General features: G+C 38.2%; 1 protein-coding gene across 1 annotated transcript in view; it reads right to left on the reverse strand.

The window, feature by feature from the left end:
* LOC129237923 (uncharacterized) overlaps nucleotides 1–21,686 on the reverse strand; it is a 246,927-nt gene extending 225,241 nt beyond the window's left edge. Inside the window, exon 1 of the mRNA XM_054872912.1 lies at nucleotides 21,614–21,686. Coding sequence (XP_054728887.1) covers nucleotides 21,614–21,659 — 46 coding nt within the window. The 5' untranslated portion in view covers nucleotides 21,660–21,686. The remainder of the gene's footprint in view (nucleotides 1–21,613) is intronic.
* Nucleotides 21,687–22,243: the final 557 nt, after the last annotated feature.

Genomic DNA, 22,243 nt, shown 5'->3' on the forward strand with positions numbered 1-22,243 from the left:
TTTTTATTGAGAGGTGTTGGTAGACCTCCAGTGGGTAGATATCTACAGTCAAATAGAGCTGTTGATCTAGCGCAGAAAATTGATGGAATTTAGGTGGGAGCACTGCCCCAGGCTTTTGGTGAAAGGATTACTCAGTGACTTTAATCGTCTAGCTACCAAACCCAACAGTCTTCTTCTCTGCAAGGTACCCACAACTTCTGCAATGGACATTAAATGGTAAACTCAGCTTTTCCGCGTGAGAGCCTATCGTTTAATGACCGATAACCTACAAATTGGAAACTGGTGTGGAGTCTGAAGGACTGCATTGAGAAGTTATAACCAAAAAAGATTTAAGTACCTCATAAGCCTCCCTGAAGACAAACTGTGAATGCTCATTTGCGTTCTCTCAGTTCACTGCAGATTGCGCGGTCGCTTGCATAGGCTCGAGATATAGTTTAGCAATTCTAAGCTTCGGAAACTCGAATACATTTGCTGCTTGAATGCAAAGTCATAGTGGGAAGAGGGATAAACTCCCGACTTGGTAGAGACACAAAAAAAGCACATACGCTCACCCCATTACAACTCTATCCTAGGTTAATTGAGGGAACTGGGCTTTGCTAAGGTACTTTGATCGAAGTGCAAATCCTCTTTTCGTTCATTCATTCACTCGTTCATTCATTCAACCAATCTAACTCCTTTTCTGTAAGCTTTAAAGAGTGCAGATACAGGCAGTTAGCACAGATTTCTATTGAAATTATGTTTTATATTTTCGCTTTGACTATATTTTCATGTAGTAATTGGACTTGCATACATATGCGCGTTTATCACAATGGGCTGTAGGCTTAAGTGGGTCTCACTACATCCTCATGGGGACATGGTAGCCACTGTAACCTAACCTACATACATACATATATACGTGCATACTCTAGCATTTTAAATGCTTTTGTGCGCCAGCGCAAGAGTTCAAAGGACAATTGTGTCCATCAATCCGGCAATTTGTGCGCACCTCAGTTCTATGCACTTTGAAAAATTTGCCCAATTACGTATACTGGTATTTTTACTTTGAAAAAAAGATGAAAATAATAATAATAATAAATCTCAAATAAGCAACGATCGTAATAACAACGCATTCAGGCAGACTACAATAAAAATGGCAATGCTTGCAAATCAGCACTAAAGTGCAGTCAGGCTTGAACGGCAAAGCTTCATTTTCTATTCTTGTTTCTTATATGTACCTTTTAACAAAATTTCACAGGAGCAGAGGCAGACAGCCGAGATATTTGTGAATAGCTATCGTTTTCGTCCTCATTACGCAACCAATCTTGTTGACGTTGATAGTTGACCGACCGGCACTTGGCTGCTGATTGGCTGCAACTCGGGCGGGCACAACTGCTTTTCATTTGGCTTACTTACCTACAAATGTAAATTCAGGTCTTTCTGCCACTTTTCTCTATTACTTTCCCTATTCTTGTGGCTATTGTAATGAATATTAGGTTGACCGTTGACAAACGTTGCTGCCATTAGTGCTGTGCAAATAAATTTGTGTGTTTGTGTGGGTGTGTATGTGTATTTGCATAATAAGGCATGTAAGCATTTTATACCCTACTTAAGCTTTTTTTCTTTGGTATCTTTTTCATCAGTGACCTCATTGTGTGCACATTTCGCTCACTAAAGTTATAACTGTATAACTGTGCAACGTAATCATATTAACGGTGCGCCACATTACAATTATCAACATTGCCCCCATAACCACTCCGTTTACTATCAGTACCATCAACTAACTCAGAATGATTTTTTTATGCTTTCTGACATTTAATGTCATTATGTTGCCACCTACCATTTTTACGCTTCATGGCTGTCCACCAAACTGACATTCCAATTATTCTTATCGCATTGCTTGCTGAAATTGATCGTACGCTCGCTGCATTCCCCACTTGTGTATATGTAAGTACTCGTATATTCATGTCACCTAGACTCAACGCTAGTGGCACGTACTAATACCTTTGCACCTCATGCACCTTTTGCTTCGTTGCACAATTTGCTATTTCGGTAAATTTTCGCTATTGCTCGTCGTTCTGTGGCAGCGAACATGTCAAAATATCAAATTTTTCATCTTTACTACCTTTTTGCTTCAACTGTTTAAATATGTTGGCACCATTTTGCTTTTTTAGTAGTCACCAAACCGTATTATGAATGAATGCTTAGTTGTCATTTGGTTACAGTTGCAGAAGCTGCAAAGCATCTCAGGAGTTTGTCTCCAACAAAAAAATAATTCACAATGCAATTTGCGTGCAGCACACGGAACCGGAAATAAATGGATGAGAAAATTTTATGGTATTAGTGAAGCTCTCTTGATTTGATGAAATTATCTGACAGCAATTATATTATAATTTTTTTTGTGCAGTTTGACAAGATCTTAAAGATTTGCAGGAAACATAAGTGCATGCTAAATGCCCAGAAAAAGTTTCTAAGCGAGACTAATAACTTACACAAATGGTGGCGTTAAGGGGTTGCATAAGTCCAGCAGCGCTAAAAATGCGCTAAAAGAAAAACTGCTTTTAGAAGGGGTAACAATAGAAATAAATATAAAACAATTGTATAAAATATTTATTAGTACTTAAACTTTATAAAAAAATGTACAGTTAGTAACAAAAGTAAGTATACACCGGACACGTTTTCAATTTTACCCCAATCGATTCCTTCAAACAACCTAAGTTATAACAAAATTGTGTTTTATTTACATGAATGAAATACAAAAGTCATATTTAATCCAAATAATGACAAAATTTTAAAAAGGAACAAAATTATAGCTTTTTATATTAAAATTTATAAAAATGCATGTCTCAAAAGTAAGTATACAGTTCATCATATTATTATTTGTGAAATCAAAAACATAATTAAAATCAAATCCTAGTATTTGGTAGGATTACCATTAGACTTTACAATCGATTTAAGTCGTCATGGCATTGATCTCACCAAGTTTTCAGTTACAGCTGGTGGTATTTTATTCCATTCCTCTTGAAGAACGTTTTTCAGTTATTCCGTATTTCTAATCGGCTGTTTACGTATTTGCCGCTTTAAATGTTCCCATAAATGTTCGATTGGGTTGGTATCGGGGTACTGTGGCGGTGTTTTCCGCTGTTTTCGCACATTGTATAACATCCACTCTCGTACAATGTTGGTGTGTGAAGATAAACGTTCCTCAAAGGCCCAATTTCGTAGCGCTTTCTTTTAAATTATTTTTCAAACTATTCAAATAACCATATCGGTCTATAATTTTTTCGATAAATACCAAGTTTCCAACCCCGTTTGCAGCCATACATTCCAAAGCCATCACAGAGCCCCCTCCATGCATCACAGTGCCGGTCATATTGTTTGGATCCAATTCCGCGTTAACTTTTCTCCAAATTTTTTCACGGCCATTAGATCCACAGATACTGAACTTACACTCATCAGAAAATATGACTTGGTTCCAAAACGTTTGGTCATATTTTTCATAATCTTTTGCTAATGAAATCTGTTTACTCCGATTGACACTACTCACGAAGAGCCCGGCCAATAGTTTGGGTACTAAATTTCCAGTCTCATTTTCAACGACACATTTCAATTTGGGGGCACTTAGTTTGGGGTTTGTCCTGATTTTCGGTACAGCTAAGCTTTTTTCTCTGGGACTTCAGAGCGGCGGACGCCCACAACGCTCTTTATGAGTGGTGCTTCCCGCACTTTTATATTTATTCACAATCTTTTGAATTGTAGCAAAACTCCTATCTATCAAACAACCAATTTCTCGCAATGATTTATGTTCTTTGTGATATATTATAATCAGTTTTTTTAAACGTTACCTAAAATTTACAGCTAAATTAAGGCGCATATGAAAGCTTATCCCAGTACTCAATTACCTTGTGTAAAATATTTTGATTACATATTAAGGGAAGCCTTAGCGCCAAACAATTCCATAAATCAGGCTCCTGTATACTTATTTATATTACTAACTGAATATTAATTTTTCTTTACAAAACTTAGTATATAAAAAAACACGCGACCCAAAGTGTAATGAAAAAAATTAGCTGCACGGTCTGCATCATTTCGCCTGGAAATGTTGATGGACCTTTTAAAATTAAAAAAAATTCTTGTAAAGTAAAATTGTAGCCGGATTTTTGAAGTTTGAAAAATTTTGCAATTTACGGCTTTTAAGAGAAAGTATGTGTTTACGTCATAAATGTCACACTTTAATTTTGTTTATAAAATTTTTTAATAAAAATATCAAAAACTAAATCTGTAGATCAAACTGCATCAAAAATATTAAAAACTGTATGAGTTATCATGCAGACCGCCAAGGTGATCTTAATGTAACAACAATAATGGGATGTCCGCAAGGAGGAGTTCCTTCTCCACTGCTATGGTCCCTATTAGTTGATGACTTGGTGCAGCACCTAAACAATAAGGAATTTATAACCATTGGTTATGTAGATGACATATCTGTTATAATAAAAGGCAATCATGAAAGGACACTAACAGACTTAATGCAAAATGCCTTGAACGCAACATGGGAATGATGTAAAAAGGAGGGGCTGGCGATCAATCCTAACAAAACCACAATTATCCCCTTCACAAGAAAAAGAAAGTTGGAGTTTCCTATATTGAAAATAAATGAAACAGTGATAAACCAAAAAAAAGAAGAGGTCAAGTATCTATGTAGGTTCAACCTTAGATAAAAAACTCACTTGGGAGTCACATATAAATAATATAACAAAAAAAGCCACGAAATCTTTGTGGACAACCAAACAATTACTAGGGAGATCCTGGGGACTCAGCCCTAGTATGTCCCTCTGGATATACATCCAAATGGTTAGACCAATCATACTGTATGGGGCACTAGTATGGTGGAGCAAATCCATCCAAAAAACAGCGATAACCGTACTGGGAAAAGTACAAAGGCTTGCTTTCCTATGCATCACAGGGGCTAAGAGAACTACCCCAACAACTGGCATGGAAGCACTCCTTAATCTCCCACCACTTCATATAGCAATCCAAGAGGAAGCAGCCACGCAAGCACTCATGCTACACATGGAAGAAAATTTCAAATTAGGCAACCTCACCGGTCACCTAAGTATCATAAATAAAGTTAAAAACACCATAAGCATGGCTCAAGTTTCAGACCACATTGACCCAACCCTCCGTTTCCTGAGAGGAGCGAGTGGAAAACAAACCCAAAAATGAATGAATGATGATTCACAAAAATGGTACACTGATGGATCAAAAACATCTTATGGTGTAGGAGCAGGAGTAGTGGGGCCCAGAATCCACAAATCATTCACTCTCACCAGCGACACCACCATCTTCCAAGCGGAATTATACGCATTAATGGAATCAGCAAACATCATGCAACGTAGAAACCACAAGAGAGTAAAGATTAGTATACTCTCGGACAGCCAATCAGTTCTAAAAGCTTTAAATAGTTCTACCTACAACTCAAAAACTCTCCTAGAATGCTACAAGGCACTCAATAACCTGGCATCCAAAAACAATGTCTCATTAATTTGGGTACCAGAACATGAGTGATGTGACGGAAACGAAAAGGCAGACTTTCAAGCCAAAAAAGGCGAAGATATAAATTTCATCGGACCTAGTCCCATGCTTGGATTTAACAAAAACAGCCTAAAACAAAAAGTGAAATACTGGGCCAAAACTCGAATAAATCAGCATTGGAACAACGTAGAGGGTCTTAGACACTCCAAAAAGTTCTTAAGTTTCAATGCTAAAAGAGCTAACATGGCCCTCACGTTAAACAAAAAAAGCATTCGCACTCTCACAGGAGCCCTCACAGGTCACTTCACCTGCAACAAACACTTACATAAATTAGGCATAACTAACACAAGCACCTGCAGATTTTGCTGCGAAGATGAGGAGTCTATAGAACATCTCATTATCGAATGTCCGGGGTTGACGCATAGAAGGAAAAGGTTTTTATACAAGTTCATGCTTATAGATGAAGACCTTCAATCACTCCCTCAGAAGGAGCTGGTATAATTCATAAGCATACTTAACAGTCAATAGACTGCATAGGGTGCACAATAGATCAGTATGGTCGCAGTGCTAAAGGCCTATACCTTAACCCTTTACTACCATTAACCATGAAATGAAATGAACCGTGTCAGAAATAAGTAGTTTTGAGATAAATGAGTTTGAAGTTTGAGTTACAGGAGCGCGAGCTACCATCGAGAGCTGGATGGTGTGTGTGTGTGGTTTTTGCCACTGTACATAAAACGTCTGCTCAATTTGAATGCAAAAACAGATGTAATTTTTTATTTCAGTGTTTTCAGTTTCTTACATTTATATTTGTTTGTGTGCTTGTGTGTGTTTACAAAGAATCAATGCATATGTGCTTGTGTGCTGTTGAGTCGCGTTCCAGAGAACTAGTGGCAAGGGTATTGGGTTGGTAACTCGCGCGGACCGCTCTTTACCTAGTAAATGGGCTGTAGAAGCTATAATATAATATTAAGTATTTCCGCATGAAAATTTGACAGTACATATATTCTTAAGATACTGTCGAAACATCGAAAAAAAAATCAGTTCTGGGCGTATGTAACCCCTTAAATTGGTTGTTCGTGAGTTGACGTATTGTACGATTGGTTATTTATTTTAATTTTATCATACAAAATTAAGAGAAAAGAAAATTATACCATGTTGAACAGAATGTTATTGTTTTTGTTTTGTAATTTTTTTAGTTTACCTTTTATCATATTTACATACATACGAAATTTCAGGAAAATTTGCAATAATGTCTAAAATACTTTAATCACCTGATATTGGATCGCTGACTTTAATAAATTTTCTAATATTTCAACGAAATGTAAAATGTTTTTGTATTATTCTCATTCCGCTACGCAAAGCAAAAAAACCAAACAAAAGCTGTTTTAATTTAATTGCATTTGAAATAATCATTAATGTGAAAATCGTTCATTGAGTTTTTTACCGCAGCGTTCGCAGATTTATTTTCAGTGGAAATTTTATACAACACGCACAGTATTATTGTAATTAAAGGGCAAATGCACTTCATTAAAAACAAAACTTTCACAATCGTGTTAATAGTGACCTATTCAATAAGCTGACATACTTTCACACTTAAAAATTTTATACATACGCGTACACACATTTGTATACACAATCAGATTTATTTATGCACATGTGCATGTGTGTATTTGCACTCACTGCGTAAGTATGTGTAAGTGTCAACGAACATGCCAATATAATGACGTAATTAAAAATGTAAAAGGCTTAACTGCACCATTGTGTCATTGTGTAATGCCACAGCACCTAGTTGTATGCAATTAAAATGCATGAGCATGTATCTGATTGCTCTTACAGCAGCCGGCAGTGTGGTAGTTGTTAGCATCTTCAACTACTAATATTGGAAAATTCCAAAATGCTTATCGTATTATGGCTGCATACGAGGTGTGTTCAAAAAGTATCGTGAATTTTGTGTTTTTTCAAAAATTATTTATTTATTCATTAATATCTATTTTGTCCCCTTCAAAGAATCCCCATGAGATATTATGCACTTTTGCCAACGTTTTTTCCAATCTTCGAAGCACTTCAAAAAATCATTATTTTTTATCTTGTTCAGCTCTGCCTTTGATGCCGTCTTTATGTCGTCAATCGTAACGTAGCGTCGTCCTTTTATGGGCCTCTTCAGTTTCGGGAACAATAAAAAGTCACAGGGGGCCAGATCTGGGGAATATAGTGGCTATGGCATCATCAGTGCAACGATGTGTGAGCAGGGGCGTTATCGTGATGCAAGAGCCAATTTCTGTTCTTTCTTCCACAAATCTGGGCGTTTCTGGCGGATTATATATATATATATATGTGAAAGATGGGGGGTGTACGCCCTCCTCCAATTTGTGGTGTGCGTCTTGATGTCGTTCCACAAATGGAGGGACCTACAGCTTAAGCCGAACGGCAGATATTTTTATGAGGAGCTTTTTCATGGCAGAAATACACTCGGAGGTTTGCCATTGCCTGTCGTGGGGCGACCGCTATTAGAAAAATGTTTTTCTTAATTTTGGTGTTTTCACCGAGATTCGAACCAACGTTCTCTCTGTGGATTCCGAATGGTAGTCACGCACCAACCCATTCGGCTACGGCGACCGCCGGATTGCTTCGCGTTTATTGACGGTTTTACCCTGTGGCAAGAACTCATGATACATAACGCCCTTGCAATCGAAGAAAACGGTAAGCAAAACTTTTACATTCAACCGAACTTGGCGCGCTTTTTTCGGTCTTGCTTCGTGCGGCAGCTTCCATTGAGATAATTGAGCTTTGGTTTCCACGTCATAACCATAAACCCACGATTCGTCACCAGTTATGACCCTCTGGAGCAAATTTGTGTCGTCGCAGACAGAGTCCAACATCTCATTAGCAATGTTCATGCAATGCTCTTTGGTCGAAATTGAGTATTTTCCGTACGAATTTTGCGCCGACCCGTCTTATGCCCAAATGGCACGAGCCAATCGATATGTCTAGGTCCTCGGCAACTTCTCTAATGGTGATTCGACGATTGGCCAATGCCATTTTCCTCACTTCATCAATTTTTTTCTCTCGTCTGTTGTTGAAGTGCTCGGGCGTCCGGCACGCCGGCACGCTTTTTGTTGCTCAAATCTTCTCGGCCATCTGAGAACATTTTGTATCACTGATAAACGTTGCCTTGGTCCAAAGTAGCTTCTCCGTATGACACAGTCAACATTCGGAGTGCATACGCATATCTAACTTGTTTTCTTTGATTCATCGTTTTGAATAGGTAAAAATCGAAGACGAGCCGAATTACGTGCAAGCAAAGCAGCTGTCAGCAATTAATTGAACATTCCGAATGGCCGAACTCGTCGGCATGAGTGAGTGACAAGAGTACGAACATATCGCCACAAAAAAATCCACATTCGAATATACATGACCTGCGAAAATTCAAAATTCGCGATACTTTTTGAACACACCTCGTATGTATTTACAGTATTTACATGTGTGAGTGTATGTATGAGGACAATTTCAACAAGCTGCTGCGTCAATTTGGCCGGCTTAAATCTTCAATGTTGTCTAACGACTGCTGGACCGCAAAATGGACTGCCGCCTGCTAAATGCAGCCAGAAGAGACGAATGAGTAGCAAAACCCAATCAAAAAGAAAAAAAAAACAGTAGTTATTCGAAGATGTAAAGCAAATTGAGGTGGTGGCAATAAGAACTGCCATTTCCGTATGCGATTGCTATTAAATCTGTACAGACCACACTACAAAAGGCATACACACACCCTCGCACACACATGCACACACGCATGCTTATAGTAACACTTTGTTCGCGCCTCCACGCATTAATCGTACGAACTATTTCGACAGAATTTTCTTTGTGTGTATTTGGCAAGACGAGTTATGGTAGTTTTGGTTATTGTATAAGTAGATGGAGGTCCTAGTTTTCATTGTGGCAATAGAAAATGCAGAAATAGCAACAGTAAGCGCTGCATTTGGCCTGCACCAGCACATAATTTTGTGGCATTTGCCGCTTCGTCTGAATGCTCTTGCTTCGGTTGTGGTGCTTGCAGTGAATAAATTTTACAACTTGCATCCACTACATCCACTCGCATATAATGGCATACGTACGTATGTGTGCCCCACATCCTTTTGTAGTGTATACGCCTCTGCTTGAGCTTAAACGAATTTACAAAGTTTATTTGTCGGGTTTCGCAGCAGTGGCATCTGCGTACTTTGTTGCAAGTTACTAAGGTACCAAAAAAAAAAACACAATAAATGCGTACCATTTCTGTAGATACCCAGCAGGGAGTGATAATAATCTAAGCCTACATTAAATTGCGGATTTTTCTCTCAATTTAGAGGTTTTGAAACTGAAAGAAAAGATATGTGTAAATATACCTTTAAAACAAGGTTTCACTTTTTTAGTGGTTAAAAAAAATGATTTTGAGTGATGGGAGTCTTTGATCTGTACGCGCTTCACTGATTGTCTATTTGTATAACGCAGTTGTCTAGTTCACAAGTGTCAATATGACTGACATACAACGCCATGCGCAAAAATTATAAATACTCCGATTAGTGATTAATTATGCGCGACCATCAGCAATTTTCATATAAATACTGGGTATTTCAAATAAAGGGTATTTCAAAAGTGACGCTTAGAAGTCAGCAGTGAATAATTCATAGACGGCGCCTTTTTTATAATAGGACTATGAATAAGTTCGTGCGGTTTTACAACAGATGGCGTAACTTGATTATTATTCCATCGATCCACATTTCCAAACATTCATTGGAGAGCTACTGTCGTAAGGCACAAACGTCAGTATAAGTTTTTTATTTGAAGCGTAAACAACAATATTTTTACCACACTTGAAAATGTCGAATTTCGTGCCAAATAATGTGTTTTTGCGGGGAATTCTTCTTCATTATTTTAATATGAAGAAAAAAGCAGCCGAAAGTCATCGTATCTTGGTGGAAGTTTATGGTGAGCATGCTCTAGCTGAGCGAACGTGCCAGAAGTGGTTTGCACGCTTTAAAAGTGGTGATTTTGGCTTGGAAGACGAAGAACGCGAGGGTGCGCCGCCAAAGTTCATGGATACCGAATTGGAGGAATTGCTCGATCAAGATCCGGCTCAAACGCAAGAAGAGGTTGCAAAAACTTTGGGAGTTGATCAATCAACCATTTCCAAACGTTTAAAAGCCATGGGAATGATCCGAAAGGTAGGCCATTGGGTGCCGTATGAATTGAAGCCAAGAGACGTTGAACGCCGTTTTATGGCATGCGAACAACTGCTTCAACGGCACAAAAGAAAGGGTTTTTTGCATCGAATTGTGACTGGCGATGAAAAGTGGGTCCATTACGACAATCCAAAACGTCGGGCAACGTATGGATACCCTGGCCATGCTTCAACATCGACGTCGGCGCAGAATATTCATGGCCTGAAGGTTATGCTGTGTATCTGGTGGGACCAGCTGGGTGTTGTGTATTATGAGCTACTGAAACCGAATGAAACGATTACGGGGGATGTCTACCGACAACAATTGATGCGTTTGAGCCGAGCACTGCGAGAAAAACGGCCGCAATACGCCGTTAGACACGACAAAGTTATTTTGCAACATGACAATGCTCGGTCACATGTTGCACAAGTGGTCAAAACATACTTAGAAACGCTCAAATGGGATGTCCTACCCCACCCGCCGTATAGTCCAGACCTTGCGCCATCCGATTACTATCTCTTCCGATCGATGCAACATGGCCTGGCTGACCAGCACTTCCGTAATTACGATGAAGTCAAAAAATGGATCGATTCGTGGATTGCGGCAAAACCGACCGAATTTTTCACAAAGGGAATCCGTGAATTGCCAGAAAGATGGGAAAAAGTAGTAGTAAGCGATGGACAATACTTTGAATATTAAATTTGTAACCATTTTACGTCAATAAAGTTTCAAATTTCGAAAAAAACCGCACGAACTTATTCATAGTCCTATTATCTTTCATATTTGTCAAGTGGAAAGTGGGGAATATAAAAGAACTGGTTCTGTTGAGAATGTTGCAGCCGTGGTGCAGAGTGTTGCTAAACAACCTCCAACATCCACATCTCGACATTCATCAACCAACTGCTTGGTAGATTTAACCTGTAGACGTATCCAAGGTGGACATTTAGATGATGCCATTTTTCACATATAGGTTGTTAAAAAAGGTCTTGCGGTATTTTTATTGAATTTTGTTCGATGACGAGTTCCCAACGAGATACCAACTTTATAATGCCCCTCTTATAGAAGCTCGCTTCCCTATTGTCAAAAAACTCGGAGAGCCAATTTTCACAGGACTCTCTTGTGGACAACTTCCGACTACCAAGCTCTTTCGCCATGGACAGAAATAGGTGGTAATCACTTGGTGCGAGATCCGGACTATACGGTGGATGCAAAAGAACCTCCCATCCGAGCTCCCGGAGCTTCTGGCGCGTCACCAAAGATGTGTGTGGCCTGGCGTTGTCCTGATGGAAGACAATTCGGCCTCTGTTGATCAAAGATGGCCTCTTCTGCATGAGTGCTGCATTCAAGCGGTCCAGTTGTTGGCAGTACAGGTCCGAATTGAGCGTTTGGCCATAGGGGAGCAGCTCATAGTGGATGATTCCCTGCCAATCCCACCAAACACACAGAAGAACCTTCCTGGCCGTCAATCCAGGCTTGGCCACCGTCTGGGCAGCTTCACCGCTTTTCAACCACGACCGTTTGCACTTCACGTTGTCGTAAGTGACCCACTTTTCATCGCCAGTTACCATCCGCTTCAAAAACGGGTCGATTTTGTTGCGATTCAGAAGCGATTCGCATGCATCCATACGGGCAAAAATGTTTTTTGCGTCAAGTCGTGTGGCACCCATACATCGAGCTTCTTTTTGAATCCAAGCTTCTTCAAATGGTTTATAACGGTTTAATGACTCATTCCCAGCTCTTGGCCGATACTACGGCTGCTACTATGCCGGTCTCTTTCGATCAATTCAGCGATTTTATCACAATTTTCGACGACAGGCCTTCCGGACCGTGGCGCATCTTCGATCACCTCTGCACCAGAACGAAAACGTTGAAACCATCGTTGTGCGGTGGAAATGGAAACTGTATCGGGTCCATAAACTGCACAAATTTTAATGGCAGCATGAGATGCAATTTTGCCTTTATCGTAGTAGTACTGTAAAATATGCCGTATTTTCTCTTTATTTTGCTCCATGTTTGCGACGCTATAACTCACGAATGACTAAAAGCAAACAACAATTAATTAAACACGTGTTAGCACGTGAAAAGAGCTTTCCAAAAAGCTCTAGCGTGAACCGATGCGACGAATACAACTAGAACTACGCGCTTGCAAAGACAAGCTTGCCGAAATACCGCAAGACTTTTTTGACAACCTTAGTTAATTGTCAAGCGCCATATTTTGAATAAAAATAGTGAAACCTGAAACAATCTAAATTTTTACATATTTTACTTGAAACATAATGTAGGCGCGCTTTTTGAAGTACTCGTTACATAGTTAGCTACATGAACTTACGTCGAAACACAGTTAGGAATGAACTTCATACAACACCAACTGTGCACGATAGAGTTCCGATATGTGTTAAACGACGTTCATCGGAAGGCTTTCTGATTTCGATGAAGAACGTCTCAAATCACTAGTGAAGAAGAACGGTCGACAAACCAATTGTGAATTGGCGCAAAAAATGAACTGCAATCATAAAACGATTCTCATTCAATGGAATTTACCAAAAAATTGGGAGCTTGGGAGTTTTATGAGCTCAGCGAAAAAAAAAGCAGAGAAAGTCATCTTCAAATTGCTTCTCAGCATCTCGCCCGCCATTGAGCAACACGCGGTCATAAACAACGGTTTTTGTATCGAATCGTCACGGGACATGAGAAATGCTCCCTATACATCAATGCGAAGCTAGGAAAGGAATGGATGGCTCTAGGGGATACGCCAAAGTCGAAATTCAAGCCGGATATTCATCCAAACAAAATCTTAATATGTGTTTTGTGTGACCTGGCGGCATCGTGCACTGGGAAATGCTCGAAAAGAATGCCCGGGTCAACAAGAAGCTCTACATTGCCGAGCTACACCGCGTGAATGAGGCAATTTGACTGAAAAGACCTGATCGACATGGTCAAACAATACTCCTTTACGACAACTTCAGACCCCATGTTGCACAAGTCGCCAAAGCCGCACTCCAAGAGCTCAAATGGGACGTCCTTCAGCATCCGTCGTATTCTCCGAACATTGCATTGACCGATTGCCATCGTTTTCGCTCCCTGTCAAGCCGAATGAAGGGTGTTACCTTCGATAACAAAAACTGGCTCAACAACTTCTTTAACACCAGACCAGGCGAATTCTGGCAGAACGGCATCAACAAATTGGTCGAGACGTGAGAAGAGGTTGTAAACAGCAACGACGAATATATAATTGATTAACTTATTGATATAATTATTATTTTTTGCTTAAGCGGTTACATGGGTTTCGTCGGGTAAAAACAGGCCTATTTTCAATATTCTTTTTTCTATGTCAAAAATTATTTATTTAATTCAAACTTTTTTCTGTCTTATAGATACATATTTGAAGAATAATTTCTGAAATAAAAAAAAAAAAATGAAAACTCCTCTATTGTGAAGTCATTCCCCGTGACCCCTCGAAAAAAAGGTGCGTCCGCGTTGTTAGCATAACTCCTGACAGGAACAACGAAAATGAAAAACCAAAAATAAGTGTTTTAGTTAAGACTCGTGATTGAACGAAGGAAAGAAAAAAAAGGAAAAATTGGAATTTTGGCAGACATTTTTCCAAAAAAATTAAAATTTTGATCAAATTTGCTTGACATTTTGTTTTTTTTTAAATAGTTGTAAAAATCCTTCCTTCAAGCACGAGTAAATTGTATATGGAATACCTGTGTTAAATTTCATCAAGATCGGTTGAGTAGTTTTCGAGAATATTTGACAACCGACTTTGAAAACACGGTTTCGAGAAAAACGCGATCAAAGTTTTGAGTAACTATGAAAGTGGCTTGGAGCGCACACCTTCCAAAGGCTGTATCTCCGAAACTATTATTCGGATCGACTTGAAGATTTAGGATAATATTCTTGAGATGTTGTAAAAATTAATAAGCCAAAAAAAAGTCGATTTTTGAACCCACGAAACCCATATAACCCCTTAAATAAAGGTCTTCGATAAAAATGCTAATTCTCCAACCTAATATTTCTTAATTTTCCAAGTCATCCTTTAACGCTTTGCCTTTATTCCAACTCAGTTGAAGAAGTTCGTTTGCTAGGCTTACCGTAAGATGGCATCAAAGTCGATAACTAGTAGATTACCTAATGGGTGTAGGTAGTGCTTAGATCAATTGTCCCAATAGCAATAACAGTGAAATGTAGAAAAAAATTAGTCTCTTTGAATTAAAAAAGAATCACGGATGCATTTAAGAAAACAATTTCGCATTCTCCAAATTGTCATCTTTAGTGAACGAAAAAATTGTGGACTACAGGTCCATGTTTTTCCTGCAGGTTATATTTGCACATACATACATGCGAACTATGTAATTGCACATCTATACTTACAAACTAAATAAGTGAGGTAAAAACCAGCCAAAGAACCGCGGAATTTACAAAGTTTTTGCGCTCCGAGTAAACGTCAACGCGGCAAAAGACTGCATTAATTTGCCGTAATATTGGGGTTTTGTATTCTTTTTTCTATACAACAATGTGGGTGCACCCAACAACAAAAAGTTGCTTTACTGAAAATTCCACAGGTTAATACTCAAGAAGATTGAGAGCAGCTTTGGTTGCTTTTGCTTGTTTTTGCTTTTGTGGCATATCATTCGGATTTCTGCAAACTCAAAATGTTGGGTGGGAAAGTAATTGATTTCGAAAAGCAAAAGTTAGTCCTACATACCAAGCGCATACAGAATTTATGTTGAAAATTTTACTATGCTCACTACCAAAAAGTGCGCTGCTGCTCGAAGTGTGGTTGGTAAAATTCAATGGATGTCATATAAAAATTGCACTATGAAGACAAATTGTTTCAACAGAAAAGTATTTGTTTTTCTTTTCACAAATAGGAACGCCCATGAGTCGTTTACGTACGAATACAGAAAGGAGGAAGCTGGGGAGACGGAACAATATTAGCGGGTAACAAAGTAAAAGCGCACGTTAGGTTTTCGGAGGACATAGAATTTTTCGATAATCGCCCTTGATTACTATTTGTATAGTTTTTCTAGCACATGTAATATCGCACGGTAAACATTTAAGCAAAGCTGAATGGGAGGGAGAAACTTAAAAGGTTTTACATATATTTTTTTAAATTTCGCATCTTCCCACTACAGCAAAGGAGTCTCTTTCGGGTTTGATTTCGTTTCACATCATTGTATACAGTGCGAATTTAGCGCTGCTACCTCAAAGATATGTATATCGCGTCCCTTTCATTGATTCGTAGTTTTCTCTGAGCCCAACTTCCTCGATAAATTTTAGTACTTGCCCCATTTTATTCCGTTTTAGTTCCTCCTCCAGTAAAATATGTTTATCTAAATGTTTGTTCCGTTTTATTTCACTTTTATATTTTTCTATGAAAATATAGTTAATTCTACTACAAAAATATATGAACACAATTTTAAATTTGTGCAATTTGTAAAATATTTCCAAAATGTTTTCTTCAAAAATGAAAATTTTTTAATCAGAAATTTTAGAAAAATTTCGAGTATGCAGTTTTATAGCCCATTCAATTCTAGTCTTACAAAGTGTGAAGTAGCTCATAAGGTGAATTGATTTTTAGCCCTTTTGTTTAGCAGCAGTTTTTAAAAACCTATACGATTAATAGATAGATAGCCTAGCTGCTTTCGAGACTTATTGAATTCTCACATCCAAACTGATAACGCATTATTTTAATGCCATTCAGCTACTGTCAGAGAAAACTCACATATTCTCTGCAAGATAAGCGGTCTAGGGACAAGCGCGCTGCGAGAAGCTTGTGCCTTGGATAGTATCCAAAGCCGCAGTCCGAGAGAGTTCCTATGGACATACGTACAAGACGCAAAACCTACAATGGAGCAGAAACGAGAGCAACGAGGCTCTACGCTTAGTGAATGGCAACGATCATCGGTCTCATCTGGGCTGACTGGGCATGGATTTCTTTTAACAATATCTGCCTAGATTTGCGCTGACAGCTTCACGAAATTACGGAGGGAAGGTTTGTTGAATATTTCTCACATTTTTATCCAACAAACAAAAAAAGAGTAAACAGCTGTGCTAGATACCTAGTCATAGCTAGACTGCACCTAGAAGTGGAATCATTTGATAGCATTTGCTTTTCTAAGTCAAAAGTGGGCATGGGCGAAGCACACATTTTTGAATACGCATAGACTAAGAATAAAAATAAGCATAGGAAAAGAAATAGGACTATTAATATTAGTTACCTACATACCTTAGAAATCCTTATGGGCATTCTGCGCTCTAACATGGCCACGCTGAGGAGCTGGACTGAGAGTAAGGGACTCGCTCTAAATACCGCAAGAACTGAAATAATTCTCTTCACAAGGAAACATAGGCTTCCTATAATCTCCTCGCTGGTTTTTAAGGGTGTGGATATTCCTTCGAGAGGGTACTTAGGACCCATATTAGATAGGAAACTCACATGGAAACCTAATACAATATTGAGGAAGAGTAAAAAAGGTCAACGTTGCATTATGCACTTGTAAAAAAGCGGTCCGTATTAAATGGCTATATGTATACTCATTGGCTATATATAATACTTCGCTAGTTAGACCAATCTTAATATATGGAAGACTTGTATGGTGGCCATCTGCTCTAAAGGCGAATTACGCTAAAATCATGAGTAAGGTCCAAAGAACAGCTCTTCTGTGCATCTCTGGTGTTTTAAGGACTACCCCAAACAAAGCGCTAGAAGTGCTAATCAATTTGTCTGCCGCCTCCTTGCTTAGACTCAAAGGTACGGCGCTATGGAAAGAACGGTGGCTTGGACACGCCTGTATTTTGCACGCTCTCAACAGTCACAAACAAGAAATTCCTAGAATTACCTTCGACAAGCTCTTCAAGACAAGTATACCGTCAAGAAGGGAGTGGCAGACACCATGGCAATTAAATTTTTATGCAGATGGTTCCAAGCTAGACGATAAAGTTGGCTATGAAGTATCTTCGAACGAATTAGGACTCGAACTATCCGTTCGACTACCAGATTACAGCAGCGTTTATCAGGCAGAGGTTCTAGCCATAAAAGAAGTGGCTACATATTTAAATATGTTTGCCGTAACAAAAACGACTATAAATATATTATCGGATAGTCAAGCGGGCATTAAATCAATGAATGCGGCTATACTAAGATCAAAGGTTGCACAGGAATGCCGGGCAGCCCTAAATGATATTAGTGTCGTATTCAAGGGCATCCTTATTTGAGTTTCGGTGCAGAGAGATATTGAGGGAAACTGTAGAGCTGATGAGCTAGCCAGAAAAGATACTGCTCTTCAACTTTTCCGTGATAAAAGTGCCATTGGAATACCATGCCGGCCACGAGTAAATTAATAATAAAAAACAACATTAGCCAAGAGGCCAATAGGCCATGGGAAGATAAAGATATATGCGTAACGGTCAGGCTAATATGGCCGCAAATAAACGAGAAAAGGGCAAAGGAATTGCTTAGCCCCTCAAGAGAAGATATCTCGAAGGTCGTGGCTTATGTCACCGGTATTGTAGAAGTTGTAGATATAAGGAAGAGGAAGAAACAGTTAAGCACTTCCTCTGCAATTCTCCAGCCTTAGCTAAATCACAACAGGTTGTCTAGGTAAACACTTTTCAATTCACTTACAGAACTATCCGGCACGGGGAAGAGACCAATCCCGCGATTCATAAAAGCCTCAAAATGGTTTCATGAAAATAAATAAACAAGGTTCCCGTGTCGCACAATGGTATCACAACGGCCCTGTAAGGTCTAAGTGAGTTGGTCATACGGACCAACTACCACCATAACCTAACCTATACCTCAGAAATCTTAATTGAAAGACGACTTTATCTCAACATCCTTAGCATCTGAACAGCCTGAACAGCAGAATTTAGATTATTATTGATAATGCTGGTTCTTTCAATGTTAGGACAGCTGCTGCTAAGCGATTTTAACTATCATATCGTACAAATTTACGTGTACAGCGTACAGGTTGGTTGAAAAGTATTGAAATATACAATTTTTTTTCGATCTATCTTTTCATTACTTATTTATCAGCCATTTAAAGCTAATGTGTTCAGTATTTTTTTAAATAATAGAAAGCGCCAATTATGGTGCAGTGTTGAAATTCTTCATTTTGAAAAGTTTATTAGGAACAGAAATTTACAACAAAATTGGGAAAGGAATCTGTTCCTCCATTTCAAACTGCAATATCGGTAATTTTTGTTTAACTTTTTATTAACTTAAATCATTATGGGCCGTGCAAAAGCATTAAAATATAGCTAGAAAGAAAAAATCAAAACTTGTAAAGGTTTGGCTCTCATTTACCCAATACGTAAAAAGATTTACAGAAGCTCCAAATGTATTAAATTTTTTTTAAATGACGGGATGTACTATGGGAAAATTTAAAGCTCCAGCATCTACCATAGATACATCTGCCGAAAAAAAAAGATTTTAAAGCTGAAGTAAGTGCAAGAATACGTAGAGTCTCACGAGATACAATATTTCTAAACCATATTCGAGGTCTAAAATTTAAAACAGTTATTATAATTTTATCCGGGAGCAGCACCATCTTAGGTTTTCTCACGCAAATAATCATCTAAATGAGTCGACAATTTAAAAGTTGTTGAAAAATTTCATGAAACTGGTTCAGTCGAGCAGACCACGAACTGGAGCTTCTGTTGAGAATATTGCTGTTGTAGCATTCATGACACCCACGTCACTGTTGACAGTTATAATTTTGAGGTGAGGCGACGCTTGGAGTGTTTGAGAGAAAAATTCAGCGTACAATTTTTGGGCCTTTGGGTGGCGATGGAACAATGAGCTTTATGAGCTTTACGACGACATAGACATAGCGCAGCGAATAAAGATCCAGCCGCTACGTTGGCTGGGTCATGTCGTCCGAATGGATACAAACGCTCCGGCACTGAAAGTATTCGATGCGGTACCAGCTGGTGGTAGTAGAGGAAGAGGAAGGCCTCCTCTGCGTTGGAAGAATCAGGTGGAGAAGAACTTGGCTTCACTTGGTATGTCTAATTGGCGCCGGTTAGCACGAGAAAGAAACGACTGGCGCGCTTTGTTGAACTCGGCCAAAATCGCGTAAGCGGTTATCGCGCCAATTAAGAAGAAGAAGCATTCGAGTATTTGACGGATTTTACCTGTAGACGTGCTCATGGTGGATATATAAATGTTGTAATATCTGACATAATATTGTTAAAAGCGGTATTTGTAATAATATAGTGTAACCTGAAAGACTCTGGATTTTTACATGTTTTATTTTATATTAAAACAACAAGTAGGTGCGTATTTTGAAAGCCCCTTTAGTTTCACAGGTTTATTAGTTCCTGCCGCTTTAAGAAAAATTAGTGTTTCATTTGGTGTCTCACGGTCGGATTCCGGACCCATCCAATATCGAAGTGTAGTCATGCCTCAACCCATTCAGCTACAGCGAATAATAAAGTGTAGTTTGAAGTTGCTAAAATTCCTCGTGAATTTTTTATACAATAATATTTTTCCTAAATTGTGCTGTGTAGTTTCTTTATGTAACAAATTCACGACATTATTTTTTGTATCATAAAAAAAACACAACAGCGTTAAGCGAAAAAATTTTAAAAATTCAGCGAAAATTTCGAACGAATTCAAATTTACACTTTGTCGTATTAAAATTTAACGAGCTATAGAATTGCTAACCGAGTTATTTTTTTTTCAATTTTGATTTAAAGTTTTAAATTTCCTTAAGTTTATCGAATTTTTATGAATCCTGTGCAAAGTCCGAAAATTGGGTTATTATGGTCTTTATTATGGAATTAACTATAGTTTATAAAAACGAAAATAATTGAGTTTAAGAAATAAATAAGTTTACCTATATGCTGCCTTCATAATAATTTCAGGACAGGGCTTGTATAAACCATAGAAAAATTTTAATAAAAAAAAAATGAATAGAAATTTTACGGCAGTTGCGGTATTACTTTGGATGACGTTTACTATTAGAAATCGTAGCTACACTGAGAACTTTCCTTAAATTTTTGAAGTGAAACTCCTTAAGCGTTGTTGGACGAGCGAGAATGGAGCGTAAAATTTCAAGGCCATGCAACGTTTTAGGCATTTTCGTTCCGCGAGAGAGAAAAAAGATATAACGTAGAGGAAAAGGAGGGAGAGAGCTATATCTTATATATATCTTAGACACTTTAGACTATTTTGCCTGAGTTTTTGCTTGTGGTTGCTAATTTCTAGTGTGAAATAACACTGCCTACTTTTTGGCGATTGTTTGTTGGTGCAAACTTGTGGGAAATATGTTTTTGGTGCCTACTTTTTGCCGTTATATATCCTTGGCGCTACTGTTTAGGGCGTTTTTTGGTTGCAATTTTTCTGGCGTTTTTTTTTTTTTGGTGCCTACCTTTCGGCGCTTATTTCCGTTTCCTGGCTAGTGCTTGTGCGTACTATAGAGTGCTATCCATTCCGGTGTCGTATTTATTGGTATTGCCTTGTGGTAATTTGTGCCGTTGCTGCGGTCCTGGAATCGCTGCGCTTTTGCGGGTGATAAACGCTTGCAGTAGTGCGCGTTGTTGGCACGGTCTGTGTCCGGCGTTTACCTAAACCGGTCGACCATTTTCGGTTTTTTGTAAATTTTGTTTTTGGGTATTCTCTGAAAATGTTGTGAATTTAGTTAGATATGTATTCTTTCTCTCTCTTTCTCTCTCTCTCTCTCTCTCTCTCATTCTCTCTCGGGTCTCTCCCTCTTTTTTGTCTGCCTTGAAAGTTTCACTTCTGTTATTTGTAATACGCTACACGCACTTTTTTCCTATTTTTTTTTTGTTTTTTTAATTTATATTTATTTAAATTAATATTTTAAACGTTAAATTTGTATAAAAGAAGTACCAATTAATTACAAATTAAAAAAAAAAAAAATGATTCGACTTACCTGCATACATCAACAATGCCAACAGTATTAACAGCCAATGCGTCATTTTGTTGTTGTTCCTGTTTAAATTGCCTTTCAGCGCTGATTTTGACGTTAATTTTATAAAACCAAGTCGACAAATTATCGACAATTCACGCGGCGCGCCTTTGTTTGTATTTAATTAAGTCCTTTGTTATTACACTACATAGTTTGTATGTATGCGTGCACATGTGTTTGTGTGCACCATATTATTGTACGTTTTATCGATATGTGCGTTAGTTCCGAAATCAAAAGGATTCTAAATAATTACTCTGTTTATATAACAATTTTTTCATAAGCACAAAATAACTGATTAAATTTTTTAATAAATAACAAAGTTAATGGGAAATTATTTCACAGTTATATTTAAATTATTGAAAACTTAACGAGAATTTATCCGTTAGAACAGCCAAACAAAAAAAAAAAGTCGATTAATTTCGCTTGGCCTCAGCCGTAGTATAAATTAATTTTCCGCGTCCGAACTGTTGACTGACGTATACGTTAAGGTATGTATGTATTTATGCATGTATTTGGGTGTGCAGAAAATGGCTCGGGAAATACTTGAAATTAATGCTTTCATACAAATAATAAACAAGGCGAGTAATCACTTTG

The sequence above is a fragment of the Anastrepha obliqua genome, chromosome 2 (genome assembly GCF_027943255.1).
Source record: "Anastrepha obliqua isolate idAnaObli1 chromosome 2, idAnaObli1_1.0, whole genome shotgun sequence".
Classification (NCBI taxonomy): Eukaryota; Metazoa; Arthropoda; class Insecta; order Diptera; family Tephritidae; genus Anastrepha; species Anastrepha obliqua.